Source organism: Dermacentor albipictus, chromosome 9 (genome assembly GCF_038994185.2).
Source record: "Dermacentor albipictus isolate Rhodes 1998 colony chromosome 9, USDA_Dalb.pri_finalv2, whole genome shotgun sequence".
In the NCBI taxonomy this organism is placed as follows: domain Eukaryota; kingdom Metazoa; phylum Arthropoda; class Arachnida; order Ixodida; family Ixodidae; genus Dermacentor; species Dermacentor albipictus.
In genome coordinates, this window is record NC_091829.1 from 14,719,248 (window position 1) to 14,739,507 (window position 20,260).

General features: G+C 42.2%; 1 protein-coding gene across 1 annotated transcript in view; it reads left to right on the forward strand.

Moving 5' to 3' along the window:
* The first annotated feature begins 330 nt into the window (after nt 1-330).
* The window catches only part of Zir (dedicator of cytokinesis), a 63,310-nt gene continuing 43,380 nt past the window's right edge, over nt 331-20,260 (forward strand). The window contains exons 1-14 of the mRNA XM_065433951.2: nt 331-470; nt 661-748; nt 1,734-1,912; nt 2,641-2,872; nt 3,613-3,846; nt 4,803-4,888; nt 9,681-9,747; nt 11,421-11,570; nt 13,629-13,691; nt 13,808-13,979; nt 15,204-15,331; nt 16,099-16,192; nt 17,846-18,129; nt 18,745-18,815. Of these exons, the coding sequence (XP_065290023.2) occupies nt 430-470; nt 661-748; nt 1,734-1,912; nt 2,641-2,872; nt 3,613-3,846; nt 4,803-4,888; nt 9,681-9,747; nt 11,421-11,570; nt 13,629-13,691; nt 13,808-13,979; nt 15,204-15,331; nt 16,099-16,192; nt 17,846-18,129; nt 18,745-18,815 (1,889 nt within the window). The 5' untranslated portion in view covers nt 331-429. The remainder of the gene's footprint in view (nt 471-660; nt 749-1,733; nt 1,913-2,640; nt 2,873-3,612; nt 3,847-4,802; nt 4,889-9,680; nt 9,748-11,420; nt 11,571-13,628; nt 13,692-13,807; nt 13,980-15,203; nt 15,332-16,098; nt 16,193-17,845; nt 18,130-18,744; nt 18,816-20,260) is intronic.

The following is a 20,260-nucleotide window of genomic DNA, read 5'->3' on the forward strand; positions in this document are numbered from 1 at the left end:
GCATATTGATATAATTTTGTTTATTTGAAGTTTATTGTGTCTTTTTGACATTTTATGCGGAGCTGTAATGAGTGCTTTCGTTTATTACGTTACTGTGCCTGGCTACGCTGCGTCAACAGCTACCCTTTAAATGCCCCGGTTTTACAACCGGATTTGTTTAGTCTTCGATTTCTATTAAAGAAGTATGTTCGAATTATTAAAATAATTATGTCGACAAGCTCATATTACTAGACAAGCTCTTTGTAGTATTATTGTATTTTTAATATTGTCCACTAAATGCTCTAGAATGTGGTCTTCAAGATTGCCATGAAAGCGTCAGGAATCTCGGAGGCTAACTTTATATTTTATTGCTGCGTTATTTTTGTCGCAGTGTAGTGCAACAATTAAAAGCGCAGCACACCAAAAAAACCGAAGGCACCCGAAGCCGCTATGGCGTCTGGCCAGCGCGCGTTTGTTCAGAAACTGAGCAAGTAAGGCATGCTTGACGATTTCCCCGATAATATGCCGTCGAGCTTGCTTATGTTTTATGTTGTGACGTACAAAACAATGCTTTTGACACAGAACCTGTGTTAATAGGGCTGGGCTTTGGGACATTGTGCTCTCCCCCGTGGCACTTAGCATTCGCTTTGGCGTGACACTTGTTCGTTATTTCCTTTGCAGACAAGCGAACGCGGATGTCAGACGCCAGATTGCGAGTACTGCAGCGGAGAGAGATTTCGCTCATGGATTTGGCGGAACACAAGGCAGTGTCTGTATCTGCATGTTGCCTCGTTCTTTCCAGAGACGATTGCGAAATTAAACTGCTGTCAATCCATTATACGTTCCTAACAAGGCGCACATTATATTTTTGTAATTTTAATGACACATCTTTCTCGCAATGTAGTGTTCAGTTTTGTATTCACTCGGAGGGTGCCGAGAACGGCGACGAATAAAATTTATAATAAAAATGACCATTTATATATTGCCGGGGAAGTGGTGCAAATTTTACATTCTGTGTGTGTGTGTGTGTGTGTGTGTGTAGGGATGTATGTATGTATCCTCTTCAGGCACCGTGTGCACAATTGGGCAGGGCAATATAATGTATCAAAAGGGGAAAAATAAAACATGAAAATAATGTTGTGTCAATCTGTCGCATATAACACTTCTGATTGGACCTGTGCTGTAATTTTGGACTACAATATAAGTTGTGGTTCGAACAATTTGTGTGAAGTGTTTCAGTAAAATAAGTTGGAAGGTAGACACCTGGGTTATTGCTTTTAATATCACTATGTTGTCATGTGTAGCAACTTCACTTCTTTTGTTTTTGACAATGTTTTACATCAGGCATATTTTTTTAGGGGCTGTATAGGTGCTTTGCATATTCAAGTATGTTACACAGGGAATAGTTGACATTCTTATATCTGTCGTTCCACATGTAGTCCACATTCTGTAAACATTACAAAAGCCACTCAATAATTAAGAATTCTTAAACTGTTCAGCAGCTTTATGCCTTTCATGCAAAGATGCAGAAATGTGAAACTAAATTTTCAGTAAACACTTATTTCTTGACTTGTCAGTGTTGTAAACTACATGATATCGACTAATGAATTGGATGCAGGAAGTTAACTGTATTCAAGCACAGTTCTGCAAACACAATCACTACAACATTAGTGCACTGAGTTGTAGGGACATATCTGTTTTAAAAAATGCTGTTTGGCCGAGCTTTAACATGTGCTTTAAACACAACTTTACAGGTTCCTCTCACTGATGTTGTTGAGCCACTAGACTTTGAGGAGTTCCTTCAACAGCATCAGGATTTGTCTGATCGTGATGCCATCAGTGACTTGCTAGACTTTCCCCCTGATGATGTAGAAGTTGGTATCCTGCCGAGAAAATGTCGAACCATAGAGCCCATTGTGCCAGAGGAGAACCCGTAAGACCATTTCCCTCTGTTGTTATTGTTTCTTAAAAGACATTCATAACTTTTTGAAATATAGTAAATGTAAACAAATATAAACCCTTGCTTTTATATGTCCTGCTTTATTTATGCAAAATTTTCTATAGTACATGTCTCCACGTGGAGTACCTTCTGTGAAAACGTAGCCACTTAGGGCTTATAAAAAATCCAGCCTACTTGCCATTAGAACAAGCTATTCAATCACAAAAGTTTTGTTGCTCGCCTTCCAGTGTTATCCGAGGCTATAGTTTAGACATCTAAAAAAAAGCGAAATGCGTGAAGCAGAATATTTTCCGTCTTCTAAGGATTTTGTTTTGCATGTAATCAGCTTCCCACTTTATTGGTCACTGTGGATGTGAAAGAAAAGTAACTATTGCTTAAAAAATCAGCTAATTATGGTTATCCCAGCTGTAAACCTCGCATAATACCACAGAGTAGTTATCAAGGAAAATGTATGGCAGTCAACCTTATTGTAGTGTAGTAATCAGCCTTATATAAAAAAAAAAATTGAAAGCTCACAGTGGAGAAACCTTGAAGATGAAAGAAATGCATAGAATATTTGGGATTCTTCATTGAGCTCCTGTGGTTAGGTGCGCTATCTATTGTTGTTAGCAGAAAAAAAAAACTTTTTTTAAAGTAATTAAAAAAGAACGGAGATTTATGCTTTAGATGGGGCGAGATGGTTACCGCCAACACTGATGCAGGGAAGACCTGGACTTCCACATGAGGCAATGCCTGCACACCTACACCTCTGACTGGGTAGTGGTGAGTCGGTGCTACCAGGGCCACAGCTCCAGCGTCATCGTCAGGGAGGCTGCACTGGAGAGGGCAGCTGTTGTGCGCACCACACAGAAGCAGGAGTTCGAGGTGGACGTTTGTGACGAGTTATCTCGCCATTCACAGCAGCCCTCTCTCTCTCAGGGAGAAGACGTTCCGGTAAGACACTGTCATCCTCCCCTTCTTGCTTATGCTCCCAACATGATCAAGCTAGCTGCAGAAAAAGGAAGACCTCTCCTAAAGCATTCCATTTACCACTTTCCTGTGCTAGCTGCAGCCTCGCATGACCACAAAATGCCCTTATCTAATCATTGCTTCTGATCTGTTATCATCCCAGACTTAATATACGTTAACTGTTACTTCAACTGACCACTGGATATCTGTCTCAAACATCAAATGTTATGACCATGTTCACATTTTTCTCTCAAGCAATGATGTGATCAGCTCTCTGCCAGTCATTTTGCCCTTGTTCCACCTCTTAATTAAAACTAGGTTGGGAATCGCCTGCATTCATTTAATCTGTCACGGGTGCTTACCACCTGTATGGAGGAGCTGAAAACATTTTGCTACGAGACTTAAAGTGCCAAGCTGGGGCCCATGACAGTTTTTGTGTTAACTAATGGTAGATGTGCAACGAAATTCGAAACTTCGTGTAGCTTTGCATCACTAATGAACTCTCATGTAGAAACTGGAAGCCAGCTTTTAAAATATAATACTGCACGAGCGGCATACTGTCCCATCCATTATTCTATGAAGGCGTAGGTTGGCACATTCCTTGTTGTACAGATTATGTGTCTCCATGCCTCAGCCATAGGTCCTCATAGTGACCCATTATCCTCTTCTTGCTCTAGGCACACACCTAAGCCTTTCGTTGTAAGCAAGTATTCTCCTGCACGCAGCCCTCGCCAGCAGACAGCATTTCCTCTGTGGAGTTCCGGTGTGCCAGTGCAGCTGAGACTCCGCGTGGAAGTTGGGCCAGCAGCGTCTTCGACCTGCGCAATTCGGCGGCCGATCCACTGGTGCCATCCCTGCTTGAACGCACGCCTCCAGAAGAATTGGATCACCGGAATGCGGCTCAGCGTCTCGAAAGGCGTCACGATGCCCTGTTTGAGCTGTACCCCCTCCAGGATGAGGTGAGTACTTGCCACAGTTCCTTCTGTCAATGTGTTGGAACCCTTGAATTACTTGCAGATGTGGAATTAGGTTTTGTTCTTAGCAATGTGGCTGTAACTGGCAAAATAAAAGGTCAGATTCTTTGCAGAAAAAACACAGGTATATGTATATGCCACGCCTTGTTATATGACATGCGGTATGTGCAGGTTATATTGCCACCCTGTTCTATCACTAATGTTGCTCTTACGTTGTTGCATTCTTGACAGTTATTCCTCGCACTTTTGAGAATGACAGCCTACAAACAAATGTCATGAAACAAAACACCAGCAGTGCATGTCTTTTATGTTGCATCTTCTCAGACTTAAATTTTAAACATTCGAAGCAATAACAGAAACCTGAAAATGATGTAATTTTTTTGGCGCGGCTGTGCCCTATCTCCGGGATCGGCCTACGCAAGTGACTGCATTTCTACCAGAAAGCTCGAGCTGCCTTCGTACACAGCGTTAGCCGCTAGCGTTTCTGCGTAAACATTGCAGTTGCATAACCTGCAGTTGCCGGGAGGTGTGAGAAGCAGTCGGGGATCTTTGAATGCTCTCTCATTCCACTCTTAAAGGCAAAGCTTGAGCGTCCTCCAAATTTTGGAATGAATGCCCACATCAAATCTATACTCCCTTCAGAAGCCAGCGAATGATGATTTAGCTGAAGTTTATTATGAACATGTACTGCATCCAGGGCTGTCATAGACCACAAGCTGATGACTTTACATGAAAAGGCTTGAACGTGCCAACACTTTGCTTTATGGTTATCAGTCCACTTGACTAGCTGCTTAATTATACACAGTTGACTAATTGTTTATCATCGGCAACTTCGTATAAAAGCATTCTCTACAAGTATTGTGTGTGCCCACATGCATGTTCCTGCACTGCCTCTATATTGCCTGCAGGTAAATTCTTCAAAATAATTTCTTGACTTGTAGGAGGAAATCATTGAAAGGCGGATGCCTGCTGAGCCACCACGTGAACACATGGCTCACCGAATTCTGGTTCGATGCCTGGCTCTCAAGTATGTTGTCTCTGACAGTTTTCTCTGCTAGTACTTTGCTGCTATGCCTTTTCAGTGCTGTAGTGTTGCTGCCTATATTTTCTGCTGGCTATATTTTATGCTAGCTTTATCTTTTAGCTTTTATTCACATCTACGAATTTAAAGTTATTTTCTTCTTGTTTTTAGGCTTCTTTGTTTTATATTTATGTAATGGTTGTGTAATGTGCAGTGTGCTTTTATAACCCTTTATAGACAAGTGTTGCCTACAGGCAACATATCAAAAAAATTTTTTTCTTGCCGTGTTTAAGTATTGAGTACGACGTTTCTGGTTAAATGTCTTGGGCCACACTGAATGACAGGCAGCAAGCGCGACTCGCTCTCTTTTCAAAGCAACGTTAAAGGAGGCAGGCCGATGCAACATATCCAGCTGCACTGGTGTTACACGTGTGATGTTTCCATACAGTTCCCATATGATGAGAGCTGTCTATACAATGTGAAAACGAAGCCTTAGGTATCTTGGGGTGAATCCCACTTCCAATTTCCTGCCTAGGGTCTTCCCCCTGCTGCTGAAGAAGTTTTCGTAAAATAGTTGATTTTGCTTTCTCTTGATGTGTTTCGCATATTTAGATAGGAAACAAACATTTTTTCGGGGTATTCATATATCTCATCATCAAAGGGTACAAAATGGGCAGACATTTAGGCATGACTCCATGGCGAATTAGAATTCACTCAGACCTCACCATTGAGGAAAAGTTTAGGAGAAGCACTTCAACGTTACTACTAAGAAATAAAGATGTGGCAGAGTGTGAGTGAGTGAGTGAAAAACTTTATTGAGCTCTAGATTCGCTGGTCTTCTGCGGTCTTCAGATGGCTTCATCCATCTTCTTGCACAATGGTCGGTTGCCCTTAATCCAGGGCTCCGCTGGATGCTGCTGCCAGTTGTGCGTGGCAGAAATTTTATTCTTCGTCAAATGGCAAGGTTGCTGTTTTTGCGTCGCGCCTTAATGCCCCAATAAGTCTAGCCGCAAAAGGCGCGTCATGGGAAGGATCAGTCCTGCGCCAATTTTTTGTGGCTCGCTGCGATGGCAAGCGAGCCGTGAGCGGAGGAGACCAATGAGAGCGGCCTCTACAGTGACATATGCACGGGAAACTGGTGTCATGTGGACTCGCCCGACCACTCTGTTTGTACACACGTCTGGTTCAGCCGAGCCGCTTGTTTCGCACTATCGTCTGCTTGCTTCAGCTCTCGCTCGCACTTGTTTTGATTGGTTTGGTTTGGTCTCATTTGCACTTGTTTTTATAGAGAGAGAGACAGAGAGAACAACTTTATTGATTTTCCAGGATGGGGTTCGAGATGTTATGATGCAAAGGTTGTTAAAGACAGTGTGCCACATTTGATTCTGTATGACAAGACAGACCCTGAATACTATGATGCGAAGGCGACACCCAGTGCCTCATTCTTCTTGTCTCATTCTCATTCTCTGTGGCGATGTCGCAACAGAAGGGAACACACCAACTTGATTATGATCATTGGCAACAAATTCGCCATCTTGATAAGACATGACTTGCGTTGAGAACACAGGACGAAGAATGTAAACACAGTGCTGATCTGTCAGCAGACAAAGGAAAAAGCACACGGAGGCACAGTCTGACTGGCTTCAGCGCCATCCATCAAGGTGGCGGGAAAATAAATCTGCTTCCCTCCTGCCCTTCCTTGCACCCACGCTCCCCTCGCCCTCAAATCCCTCATAACTCCCTCACCTTCGACGGTCTCTGCTCACGCCTGCCTCTATGCCAGCGCTGCCGGCCCTGCGGCAGCTTGGCCCGCTTCCTGAAGTTTCGTTTTCTGCCTTTATTGGGGGGAGGAAGCGAGCGTTGGTTGGTGTGGGCACTTTCGTGATCCTTGCTCGCTGCGTGCTTGTCCGCCGCATTTTCACAACTTGCACCATTCGTGCATCATAGTATGGTACGCGAATACTCCGAGGATAAGTCCTTTTTGTTAAATCGAACAAGTTTTCGGATCCATCTGAGTTCGAATGATCTACATTTGACTGTACCTTGTCTTACATGCTTGATAAAGTTATTCCTCGGGATTTTGAAATTGACAGACCAGTAACAAATGTCATGAAACAAAACACCAACCGAGCATGCCTTTTATGTTAAATCTTCGCAGACTAAAATATTAAAAGTGCAAAACAGTGAAAAAAAAGATTGGCCCACACAAGAGACCGCTTTTCTACCAGAATGCTCGCCTTCATGCATAGTGTTTGCTGCCAGCACTTCCCGGTAAACATTACGGTTACATAAGCTGCAGTTGCCAGGAAGCGTGAGAAGCAGTTAGGGATCTTTGAATGATATCATGTTCCACTCTTAAAGGCGAAGCTTAAGCATCCTCCAAATTTTTGTCAAAACTACATTAGCTGAGACTGCTGTTCGATTTTGCTGTGATTGGATCTCTACACAGCAGCTTGTTAAAAATGTATGCATGCCTGCCAACTCTCCCAAATTTTCTGTTTAAGATTTTCGGCTCGTCTTATGGTTTTACGAATGTTTTGTCGTGTTGGGAAAAAAAATTCTGTTTCCAAAAAAGTTTCGCTTGTTGATCTCCGGGCCTACTGTTCGCAGTTTTCTGATGATAAAAGCACGCCACATAAGCACTTTCTTCGAGGAAGTTTATACAGACAAGTTCTTGAAGCAGGCAAAAATGAGCATTAGCACAGTTAGTGAAAATGTTACGTACTAACTGTTATCTAAAAACAGTCAATTGCCTGTCAATCTCTGTTGATCCATGTTTGCTGCTGCTTATATGCTGCTACTAAAGGCCAGTCATTGTAATAAATTGCATACATGTCTCATAAAAATTGTCTCTACAGCAACCTTTTTAAAAAATTTGTGCTATCCCCTCCCTTTCTGCAGTGCTGTGTCTGCTGTTTTTATACAAATTGTAAAAGTTCACAGGTTAGCAGCTATGGGTATGAATTCAGGCGCATTGGTTTACATTACGGTTGACTTCCGTTAATTCGATCCTGCCAGGACTGACGAAACTGGACAAATGATCAGTTGGGTTGGATAAAACAAAAGGCAGAAAAAAAAACGCCAAAACGCTGTTAATTCACTTAGTAGTATTGCCCTTAAGGCTAGCTTTAATATTCACGTGGTAGTATTGCCTTTAAGGTTAAAGAGCCATGTTGTGTGGTGAAGCATACCAAGCCGGAAAAGATGCTACTGTTACAGGACATAGCAAGTGTTCTTTAATCTGCACACGCACATGTGCTATCTCCGGTCACAGTATGAGCATCGAAATGCCTAATAGGTTTACTGGCAGCCCTTCAGATTTTTAGATAGACCCCCAATCTTTTGTTTGTTTTAAACGTCTCCTTGACTTTCTGAGTTTTTACAGCCAAGCTGTCAGTCTCAAGTTGGTTGGGATTTCTCGCGGTGCATCCTCACAGAAAAAAAATACCTTCAGCGATTAAAAAAAAGAAAGCATCAGTGATTGAAGCGAAAAGTGCATACACTCTTTGGTATCATACATACAACATACAGCACAGCATTCATTCCACTAAAGAACAAGCACAAAACAAGCATCCAAACCACATCATTGATGATAATAAGCTCCTGATAACAATGCGAAGCAATTAGCATTCTCCACATGCGTTTCCTGGTAAAGATTACTGTTGCGCGAGCTGCCGTGGCGAAGGCAGCTTGCGAAGTGGGGGGGGGGGGGGTGACATCAGTAGTCTTTCATATACAAAAGAACCAGCCTAGTAACTGATTTTATTGTTGTTGCAGCATTGCTATGGGTAGTCAACACATAGTGAAGACTCCTGATGAGCAGCATGAATACGAGGGAAAAAGCGACAATACTACCAGCGGCTGTATGCTGCCAAAATGACCATTACTCCTATTACTACCATTACTTTAAAGCAATAAAGCATTGCATAACCCCCTCAGCACTTTGTAGTAGTAGTTTCCAACAGCTTCACTGGACATCCGCTTTCACAGGCTGGGGATGGCAAGTGATTTTTTTATTTTACAGCCTCCCTTTTCGCTAGCTTTCCGAAAACTCAGATGGTTTTTCACCACTTTTCGGTGCATAATGCGTGCACGCGTACATAATCAAGGAACGCATACGAGGCCCCATTAACGGTCTCATATACGAGACACACATGTTGGCCAAACGGATGTTCAATTTGCCACAGCAACGTCAGTAACAGCATTGAATGCATGCCAGCATGCTTATTAGGTATCTAGGTGCATGAACTGTCACCGGAGCTGGTGCGTGCGCACCTGTACAATTAAGAAATGTGTACTATGTCTCGTGACACTCACCCCTCTCCATTCTTCCTATGCATCATTAATTAATAAATTAATTAAATTAATAAAGGGAAAATCAGACATGTACCCATCAACAGCCGTGTTATGCATCAATGCATAACACGGCTGTGTTGCGGCAAAGCTGGCCAGTCAAGTTCGAGTTGCATATCTGGTAAAGGCCAATTTTAAGATAGAAATAATGGCAGTTAGGGCCCATAGAAATGTGTGGGTGCTGGCCTGGACCTTCGTTCGGGATCGAATTAACCAAAAAATTGAATACATTTGAGTCGAATTAACAGAAATCTACTGTAGAGCCTAATGGGTGCCATATTTATTGCTGCTTGTTATATTGTGTGATGGTCATATGTATAGAGACAGTTTTTCCAACAATTTTATTGCTGTGCATGTTGTACTTACACTTCGATGCAACCGGCCTGTGCCTTTTTGTCTCATTTTTGTCTTCATTGCTGAACATGTTTGTCGTTGTTCTTTAAAGACTTGAGCTGGAGGTTGAGCCAATCTTTGGAAGCATGGCCATTTATGATGCCAAAGAGAAAAAGAAGGTGAGCTGGAGCTGTGATTTTGGAACTCGCACATTTCCTATGTGCTTTTCATTTCCCCCCCTTCAGGCTCTCTTGATTGTGTGTTGTTTCCATTATCTTGTGCTGTAGGGTTTCTCAGAATGCCTGTTTCACTAATGCCACTGCCCAGCAGTTGGGCCCGCTCTCCTAATATGGCTAAGGTATTTTGCCTCGATGGAATTGAATGTATGCAAAACAAGAAAAAGCAAGAGGGAGAGAGAGTGAGAGAGAAATGCATCTGCATGCTGAAATAGAGTCAAACCTCAAGATAACAATGTTGTGTCCGACATGAAAATACTTTCATTGTAACTCGTAATACAAGCATATATTCATGACATGCTCAAATTGGTGAGAAAAATTTAACATTTACTTCATTATATCCTATAATTTGCTATAGGTTTGTATAAGTTTCGCAGAAGCCTGTCACAGTTTGCAAACATTTGATTATATTTGTAATCACATCATTGGAGAAGAACTTGCTTTTCTTGCTGTTGCACCTCCACTCATTCTGAGTTCAGTTTTTGCAATGCACTATTGCTGTGCATGCACAGCAATGCACAGCAATGCACAGCAATATATGTGCGGACATAGTGCACAATGCACTATGTCCGCACATATTTAATTGAGGGCATGCACGTATCTAATAACTGTGCTTAAATGTTTTTCGTGTATTTTCTGATAAATTGTGGTTACGGACACTCTTGACAGGTAAGCTTTCAATTGCGCAATGAAATTATGGGTCCCTTGTTTACGGCCAGCGACCATAGCTACACACATAGACTGTTTGTGCTCGTTAAGCTTTCATTTTTAAGTGATTCATCTTGTACTAGTTTGCAGTGCTTGTTAAACTATAGTAGCTGAATATTTGGGGGTGTGCAAATATCAAAATTTTCGCGTACAAAGAGAATATGAATACTTAGCATTGAATTTCAAATCGAATATTGAATAATGATGTGCATGTGCATTTATTAGCAAGTTGCTTTATTTTAACATGTTGAAACATTGCAATTACATTTTCATTGGTAAAAAAATTAAACTAGTAAGCCTTCATACTAAAAGATTGTGTATTTGGCTCATGTTAGCTTTAGAAAATTGAATAATTTCTGCTAGTTGTCTGTTCTTGGCAACCTGTGCCTTAATATACCACATCAATTTCCCCTAGGCTCAGAGGCATTTGACCCTGTGCCAGTTGTCACTCATCGTATTTGCTATAAAGCAAAAAGCTCAGAATTGGGGGTGGAACCCGCAAAAGAATGCACCCTTGCTGTTCACAAACCTGTGCCTCTAGCTACTGAGGGGCTGGCTTTTCTGCACAGCTTAGACGTACAGTGGCTAAGCGTGTTTACAGGTGAAATTTCGAAGCAGCATGAAATCATAGCAAAATTCAGTACAGAATCAGACACAGTTTCTCAGTTTAGATAGAAATAAACGTTAAGAACCATGTTTGCTCCCGCAAAGCCAGCAATATATTCAGTTCGTGTAGAATGTCCGCGTCCAATCGTATATTCAAAAATTCTTAGATACGTAGTTTTCGAATTCAATACGAATATTAAAAATATAATATTCGATCATATTCAAAATTTGCTATTATTTGCACACCCTTACTGAATATGTAAAATTTCAAGTTTGGTTTCTCTTGTCCTGCCTGCTCTCAGGTTTCGGAGAACTTTTACTTCGACATGAACTCTGAACCTATGAAGAGGATGCTCTCTGACCACATTCCTTACCACGACATCTCGACGCTTTGTCGATCTTGCATCTTCAACATCACATACCCATCACCTGACCTGTTTCTAGTCATCAAAGTAAGGAATAACCTTTTACAGTGGAGCATGAGCTAGGATGTGCTGCATCTGAATCAGTGGTTGCTGATTATTGTATTTGTTTGTTATAACACTAGGTTTTATTTTAATTTCAGCCTAAAAGTTGAGGTCGCACTATGTTTAGAACTGTGCTACAGTAACAATGCAAGGTTTTCTTTTGTCCACTTTACTGCATTAGGCGTTGCTGCTATAGGTTGCTGAGCTATGGAAGAAAGACAGTTGAATATGTTATTCCATATTTTGTGGCCTCCTCAGACATCTAGAATGGAAAATGATGTAGCATAATGCAATAACAGCTTAAGGACGTGATTAGTAGGAGGGACCTGATTGGGCCTTAAGTTATTCTGCTCGAAGCAGCGAAAATAGCTAACCATGATAGCTAAGTTAGGCATATCATTGGCATCAGTGGGAGTTGTGAATTTTTTGTTTCACTGTTATGAGTGACACATGTAGTTTCTAGTCAACTGAGTTCTAACATTGGGAACTTTACAGGATAATAAAGGGGCCCTGAAATACTTTTCTAACTAATCATAGAATGACCTCACTGACCTCACTATTAAAGGACATTGCCTCACGAATCTCCTTCCACAAAATTTCTGAATACTTCAAATATAAGTTAGAGGTAGTTATTGTGGCGTGCAAGTACTCCAATATCCCCGAATTGAATGAAAAAGTGAACATTCATATAATTTGATTTCTGAATTGAATATTCATTATTCAATCGATTTTTCGTATATTGGGTCACTCCAATATGGAGACCTCTGCAGTGCCACGCGTCATGTGCACCTCAGAGCTCCTCATGCTCAATGCCGCCCAAGTGAGCGTTTCACTGCATTTTCGGCATAGAAGGAGCACTGAGCGCACCACGGATGGCTCCAACTGACACGGTCACAGACTTTGGTCACTGCGAGCAGCCCCCGACGTAGGCCCTATGCAGGATTGTACACACAGTGCCTGAAGGCCACATTTTGCATAATGGCACCACGTCGGCCAGGGCCGCCTCTGTCGATAGTGTTCGTCCGGGTAGACAGAACCGATCGAAATGATCATGCGATGCAGACAGAGGAAACGACAACAATAGCATTGTGTATTTTGCAAAGTGCGAAAGCATGTGTGAAGGTCGGGCCGATTAGCTGCCAATAGGCACGCAGATCGTGTTGTATACACGGCGACAAACTTCACACTGCTTCAACTGCCATCAATCTAACCCACATGCGTAATCTTGCGACCGAGCTCTGATGAGCCACCCGTATGAACATATTATCGGCAAGCATTCCGCAACAGATTGCAACCTGTTATCACATTGGCCAGTGGTGAATTTGCAGCAAACGCTGCCTGAGTTGTTAGGCCTAATCGGCACAGCTTCATCAGGTGTTTGTGACCAAAGTTATGGGGTGCTGAATCAACGCAGATCTATTCACAGCAGCTGCACAACACTCGGAAAGCTGACCAATTGCCTCGCAAACGAAAGCGAGGCTACAGGATGGCATTGCATAGAAGTTGTTCATGGCTGCCATCAATGCGACGCACTGTACTGCAGCCTCTCATTCCTGTTGCCATTCGTAAATGAACATTGGTGGCTTCTTGTAGTTTTGAGCAACCCGTCGCAAGACTAGCTTTAGTTTTAGTGTCATGACAGTATAAGTTTGATGAGCCAGTTGCATGCATTTGCGTGGATGGTGGATGAACAAGGAGGGGGGGGGGGCCAGCTGCTAATGACATTGTGAAGGAAAGAACAAGCGATTTTTGTTTATTTTTGGCATGTGATTGTGAATTTCCTGCTACATGCAGTGGAATAACATGTGGCTTACATGTTCACAGGAGCCTTGTCTACAGATAGCAGCATTTTCTTATGTTCAAAAACCATTTCAGGGCCCCTTTAATGCTTGATTTAGTTGTGTTTCCGTTGTGCACGTTCACATCTTTATCTTTGTAAGGCTGACTATATTTTCTTGGTCATTGTACCTACTTTTACATTGTGCCTGCTCTGCCCTCAGCCAGTGCCTAATAGGAAATAAGGTTGTTTCTATTTGCTTTCAGCTTGAGAAAGTTCTACAGGGAGACATCAACGAATGTGCAGAGCCTTACATGAAGGATGAGAAGGTAATTTTGGAAGTTCTTTTGAGTTTGAGCAGAATTCTTGCGTTACACTTATGCCGCATCAGTGCCTTGCTTTGATGTTTGTTAGCATTGACTGGAAAACTATATGACACACGCAGAACAAGGACAAGGTTCGTGCCAATGCTCTGGCAACATGCAAGCGCCTGGGCAAGTACCGCATGCCCTTTGCGTGGACAGCAGTCTACCTGCTCAATGTGCTGACAGGGGTCAACAGCCTCGACAAGGACAGTGGCAGCGATCGAGATAGCATTGGCTCAAATAACACCCTAGGTGAGGACCTTTCAGATAACACGTAATGTTTAAATCACTGTGTAAATTCTGGACTTAGCTGTGTGGATTTTTCCTCGTGGTGTCAACAAATGCCTAACAGTGGCCATTGCACACCATTTGTACAGCTTTGAAGCAACCCTGTTTGTTGAAGAGTAAAAAGTGGTTTGGTGTGGTTTTGCTTGTAGCAAGCCTTCTAATGTAGTACATATTTAGCTTGTTTAGCTTAGCATAGTTTCTAGTTTAGTAGAACACAGTCTTACTGTGACCAAATTTGATGCTGGGTTAGTTGGTACATAACTGGTGTAAAGTAGATATGCAACAACCGCAGGAGGAAGACAACAAAAAAAGGGAGCAGCTCTGTAGTAGAAAGACAGGTAAAGAAGGCAGGACCTGCTATAGAAGAAATGTAACTCAGTAAAACTTGCTGCTGGGCTAGTTCGTACATTATAACTGGTGTGAAACAGAACAGGTGTGCACAGCCATGGAAGGAAGACGAGAAAGTCTTCTTTTGTGGTTGTTCTGCATCTATTTCACACAAGTTTACTGTGGTGTGTGTGAAGGGCACAACTGACGTAGTAAGCACAATTTGCTAATATTATGCACGCTACTTTAATGCACGATTAGTTATGGTTAAGATTGCTTTCAAGTTTCATCTTATTCTGATGGTCTGTATTTTAGCACTTTCCATCGAAACTACATATATTTTTTATTGAATTCGTGTTTTCCATCCTGCATAGATAAGTTTGTTGCACTGTGATACATCGCGTTATATGCACTTTCGTTAATATGCTCTTGGGTCTATTTGTCAAGCAAACCTTGGAATCGTTGTCGGTGAGTTGACCATTTGGATGGTATGGAGTGGTGTGGCATGTGCTTTAGTTTGATTGGTGGCATTTTGTTTTTATGTGTATGTACTTGCAACCGCTGAACTGTCACGCCTCCTGATAGTTTGCATAATCTTAATGTCTTTCTTTATGCATTGCATGCTTTTGAAATGTGTTGTGAAGTTTTGTGAAACCGTGTTGTCATCATGCAACTGTGTTTGCATCATATCTGAGCCACAGTCTGGTTTCTGCCTGCTGTGTGCGTGCTGGAGATTATCTGCTGTTTTCGTCTTGTACTGTTTGCATGCAACTGTAAATTGGTATACATTGGTCAAGAAATGGCTGTAGCATGGTTGCAAGGTGAGATTAGTCTTCAGTGAGTGATCAAAAATACTCTCAGGTCGACGTGGCTCTCTGGAACGACGGGCTGGATCCGAGAAGCGTCGCAGCTGGTCTCCGGATGACTTTGCTAACAGCCTTGACACTTTTCGCCCGGTTACCCTCACTGTGTCAAGCTTTTTCAAGCAGGTGAGGCCCTCTACCCAACAGCTCCGAACAGAATGTATTTCACCAGCTTGTGCTGGATCTTTGAATCATTGAGTTAGGCACGATTTCTAGAATGAAGGTTCACTGTTGAGTGAAAGTACTAAGTTTATTTTTGCAGCTCGGGCCTAGCCTTGATTCTTCATTTTTGGATGTTCTCAAAAGGAGATACCTATCACATTCATTTTTTAGCCCTCACTCACAAAATAAGGTAGATGTCAGCGCAGCTCATAATTTTATGTAAGAGACCTGATAGGCAAGTATTAACAAAGTAAGGTGGTAGACCTAAATTGCTCGTAATGCAGATTATTTTTCAGCTTTGCTGGATAGTAGCAGTTTAACAAAGTTCCTCCTAATGTCAGCTGCTTTCCAATTTACACATGACATTGCTGTTTTTGATGTTCCTGTAACGTTGTTTATAGATTTACTGATTTCTTTTTTTAGTTCGGAAACTGAAACATATCAGAAGGACATCTCATTGTAGGCACTAGCCATAAGTACTCAAGCCTACATTTTCCCTGTGGCTTTTTTTTTTCTGTTGAAGATAACTCTGATATATAGGTATTTTCCTTCCTTTGCACAGCTGCAGACATTCACATTCTAAGCTTCTGGGAATATGCATAATTATTATGGCATTACACACCTTAATAAACAGTCTAAATACACTGCCTTACCAAAAATCCTAGTTATTTTTTTCATTTCTTGTATTGCTGTAATTATCAGTTCACATCTTTTCTTTTTTTGTATCTCAGGAAAGTGACAGACTGAGAGATGAAGATCTGTACAAGTTCCTTGTGGACCTCAAGCGGTCAGGCTCAATGCTGAAAAGACTCAAAAGCATTCCAGGTATACAGCCTAACTTTAGTCGCATTCTAAACTATTAGAAATCTTCAGCTTTGACAGGTGTCTCCGTCTGACAGCATTGTGCCTTTTCCTGGGCTTTGTTAGCTTTAGTTGCTTATGGGACTGAATGTTTGTTACATGCTGGAACTTGCACAATACAACATGCCATCTGCAAGCTTGAGCATATAGTAGCAGCATCTTTCTGTCCTTCCATACTTCCCATGTCTGCCAGGTGCACTGTGCTGAGCGAACTCTTGGTGGCACAAATGTATTTCCTAAAGAATACTGGTATGCTATATTATAGTTGGGTTGACTAGTAGTCGCCTTATGGTTAGACCCGAATATTTAATGTGTGGCACTAGACACATAGTTTCACTGGATGTCTGCTGATGCGAGTTGGATCAATTTGTTGAATTTAAGGGATATTTGCATTTCGAGTTTTTTAACATGCTATTGATTGTGGATGCTGAATCTGACTTTAAGCCTCTGCTTTCCTCAAACACGGTTGGAACTCGCAGAATTCAGAAATTTTTTGTACCACCGTAACACTGCAGCTATTCCGCAAAAACACATTAAAGTTTTACAAGTTACAGGGATTGGTGTTAGTTTAACTTCTTTGTTTTATTAATTGCAGGACTTTAGTCTGTTACACAGTGGTTAATCTGTTGTTTTGATTTATGTATGTTATATTTGAAAATTAAAGGGGAGGCAGAACTACACATTTTATGTAAGATGTGAAATTCTCTTTATAGGAAAGTTATGGACAATTGGGCACTTAAAATGGACTCTGTGTATAGGCTGTGGCATTCACAAACAAACCACCTTCTCATCTTTTTGTAAGCTGCCCAGCCATATAGTTGTCATTGTATTTACTAAAGTTGCTGTCACCAAACAGAAAGGACAGCTGCAGTCAAAAATATCTTGATGCCATGGAGTGTGCGTAAATTTAAGCACAGAAATAATGCCCAGAAGAGTGCATGCAGAATACTGAAAGGTTTACATTAGGCTCCTTTGAATCATGGCTCTTTAGTTTGATTAACCAGTTACAAAGCATTCATTGATTACCTTAAAATTAGTAAAGTATGATTAGATGTACAGCCCAGTAACATAAAACGGACAGGAGCTAGACACATACAGTGTCTAGTCATAAATCACCAGCAGGCCTGACTTTTCACTATTTTGGAATTAGTAGAGTAGTATTTTAGCATGGTATAATAATTTTACCATTATTATTACTGGTATTTACTGCTGCTGAACAATCATATGGTTTACCACAGATTCACAGTTGAAGGAACTGGTACTGGTAACAGTATCAGCATGACCACAACGTGGAGCTAAAATACTCTAATACCGTCGAACCTCAATATAAAAAACACACATATAGTGAATTGTCAGATATAATGAAGTAAATAGAAAATGTGTGCCTTTAATATTAACACATAACAATATAGTGTGATTATAATTAATGTAGGATATAACGAAGGTATTTTTATGTTGGATGTGATTTCATTATAACGAGGTTGAACTGTGGATCAATCACCGACCCCTAACATGTGACAGCTACTAGCCCGCCACCCCTGCCGACCACTAAACCAAGAGTGGGTGGGGAGGGGTTCTTCAGGACTCAATAAAGTTATTTCCTCCTCCTCCTGCCAGGCACACTGCGCCTGGACATATCCCCGTGTGCGGAGGAAGTACGGTACTGCCTAAGCCCAGAGTTGGCGCGTCTTCATCCATACCCGGACGAGAAAGGCCGCCCAACGAAGGAGATGCTCGAGTTTCCCTTGCGCGATGTCCTCAGGCCAGAGTACATCTACCGAAACCTTCTCTACATCTACCCTCGCTCACTCAACTTTGCCGGCCGGCCAGGCTCAGCGCGCAACATTGCTTGCCGCGTGCAGCTCCTCTGTGGAGAGGACGAGGTTACCTGCGCTCTTCCTGTGAGTGTCTGTTTTATTTATGCTGAGAACAGAAACCATGTTGGGAGGGGGGGGGGGGCAAGATAAGAGACAGACTGCACAGAAGGTCACGTTCAGTCGCATTGGCTTTTAAGTAATTATGGATTTACAAATTTGTTTATATTTGTGCTTTGGGACTATGCAAGTTTTTGCTCCTTCGCAACTTCATTAAAACCCCAAAAGAGATTTACCAACGTCTCAAATCGGAGGTGCACTTGATCGTGTCTTTGCGAAGGGTGTAGGCGTGGTAAATGTGAAGTGTTGCATTTTGTACTTCACAGTACATGCACCACTATTTGAAGTTCTACTTACACTGTGGGATGGAACAGCTTCTTGATGTTGAGAATATGATGGAAGCCATTACGGGTGTAGAAATCAGTGGCACAGTCATAGGGGCACACCTGGCACGTGCGAATGGAAGTGTGAATGGAAGTTATTGTGAACGCAGGTGGGTGTTGGTAAGTATTAACGGGCATGAGCATGAACTTGAGTGAGTGCTGGAAAGTGGGAGTGAGCACATTACCTGCGAAAATATTGGTTACTGAGTATCAGCTTATACAGTGCGTGGGATCCACATAATCTTTTGTTTCTTTGCAGGTGCTTTTTGGTAAATCAAGCTGTCCTGAATTTGTCACCGAAGTCTACACCACGGTGACATACCACAACAAGTAAGGAGGCAGCAGCTCCTTCCCTAATTCATTTCTTTATTTCTTTTTTGATTCAGAGGAATGAAATACTTGTCTGCACAGTACTGTGCTTTGTATGTGTATATTTGTGCTTTGTATGCAACCACAGTCGAAACTCGCTATAACGAAATCCCGCAATGCCAAAATTCTGGCGACAACGAAGTATTTTCGTATCTTTGGCAAATGCCCATAGGATTCAATGCATTTCGTACCTCTCGACAACGAAATGTCGCTGTACAACAATCTCGCATCAATGAAATTTGTCGGAACATAAAACCCCGCATATTACCTGCTCGCGCAAGAGTAGCAGGCTCTAGAATGTCCTCAAATGCAATTGCTTTGCACTAAAATTGTGTGAAATACCACCACATAACAATTGGGGGCGCCACCATTTTTGTTTACAAAAACAACCAAGCGCCGGAAGCGATCACATGTGATGGAAATACGACGTGGCCGCCGTCTTGTTTGTTGAACGCCTGTTTGAAGCAACACGCATGTTGCTACTGACATGTGATGGCAGTTTTTGCACACCTAGTGCAGTGCATAATGTGCACCTTGGTGAAAAAATGCAGCAAAAGCAAGGGAGTCCACCTCCCACCGATGTAGGATAGTTCATGGCGTTTGAGATGGCGGTCGCAGCATGGAGTGCCATGCATCTGGCCTTGATTGAGCGATCGTTTGGGAATATGTATCCCTTGCTTCAAGAACGCTGGTTTTGGTGCCACCCAACAGCCATCATGTGCAGATTCAGTGCCGGACGTAGATTTGCGTGATAGGGCCGTAATCTCGATCGATTGCCTTCGGGTATACGAGATATGATCACTTCCGTGCTTGGCAGCAGACCACCATATGGCGTGGTCACTTACAGGCGGCAGCGTGCACTGAATAAATACTGCTGCATGCGTGGAGCGCTGTTGCTCTGCGTCCGGGGCCGAGATACACAAAGTCTCGTAAAAGTTATCGTATCTTGAAAGCAATTGACCGAGAATACTTCTCTGCCACAGTGCTGCCACTGCTGATCGATGCATGTGGCGCACTTTATACTGTCAGCAGAGTGGTTCTATATCCTCGAGCAAAGCTTGCCAACGTAGGCTAACGCAATTTTGACAGTAAGGTTTCATTCTGCGACGTATTGCCTATCTGTGCTGTCTCATTTCAGAACAAAGAAATTTTTGCGAAAGCGAATTTTTTTACGTTCGCCATCGATTTTGTTATTACGAGGTTCAACTTCTTTGTGATGACCTGCATTCGTGGGTACTTAGGTGCATACGCAAGGCAGCAAGCTTGTACAGCTGTCACAAGAAAAGTGTACATGCTGTACAGTGCTTCTTTTGCTGAAAGAGGCGTTATCAGCTCTTCCTTTCACTTGAAGTGCTGGATTTGGTGGTTCTCATCGTTTTTGTTCAACACTTAAATAAAATTTAGAA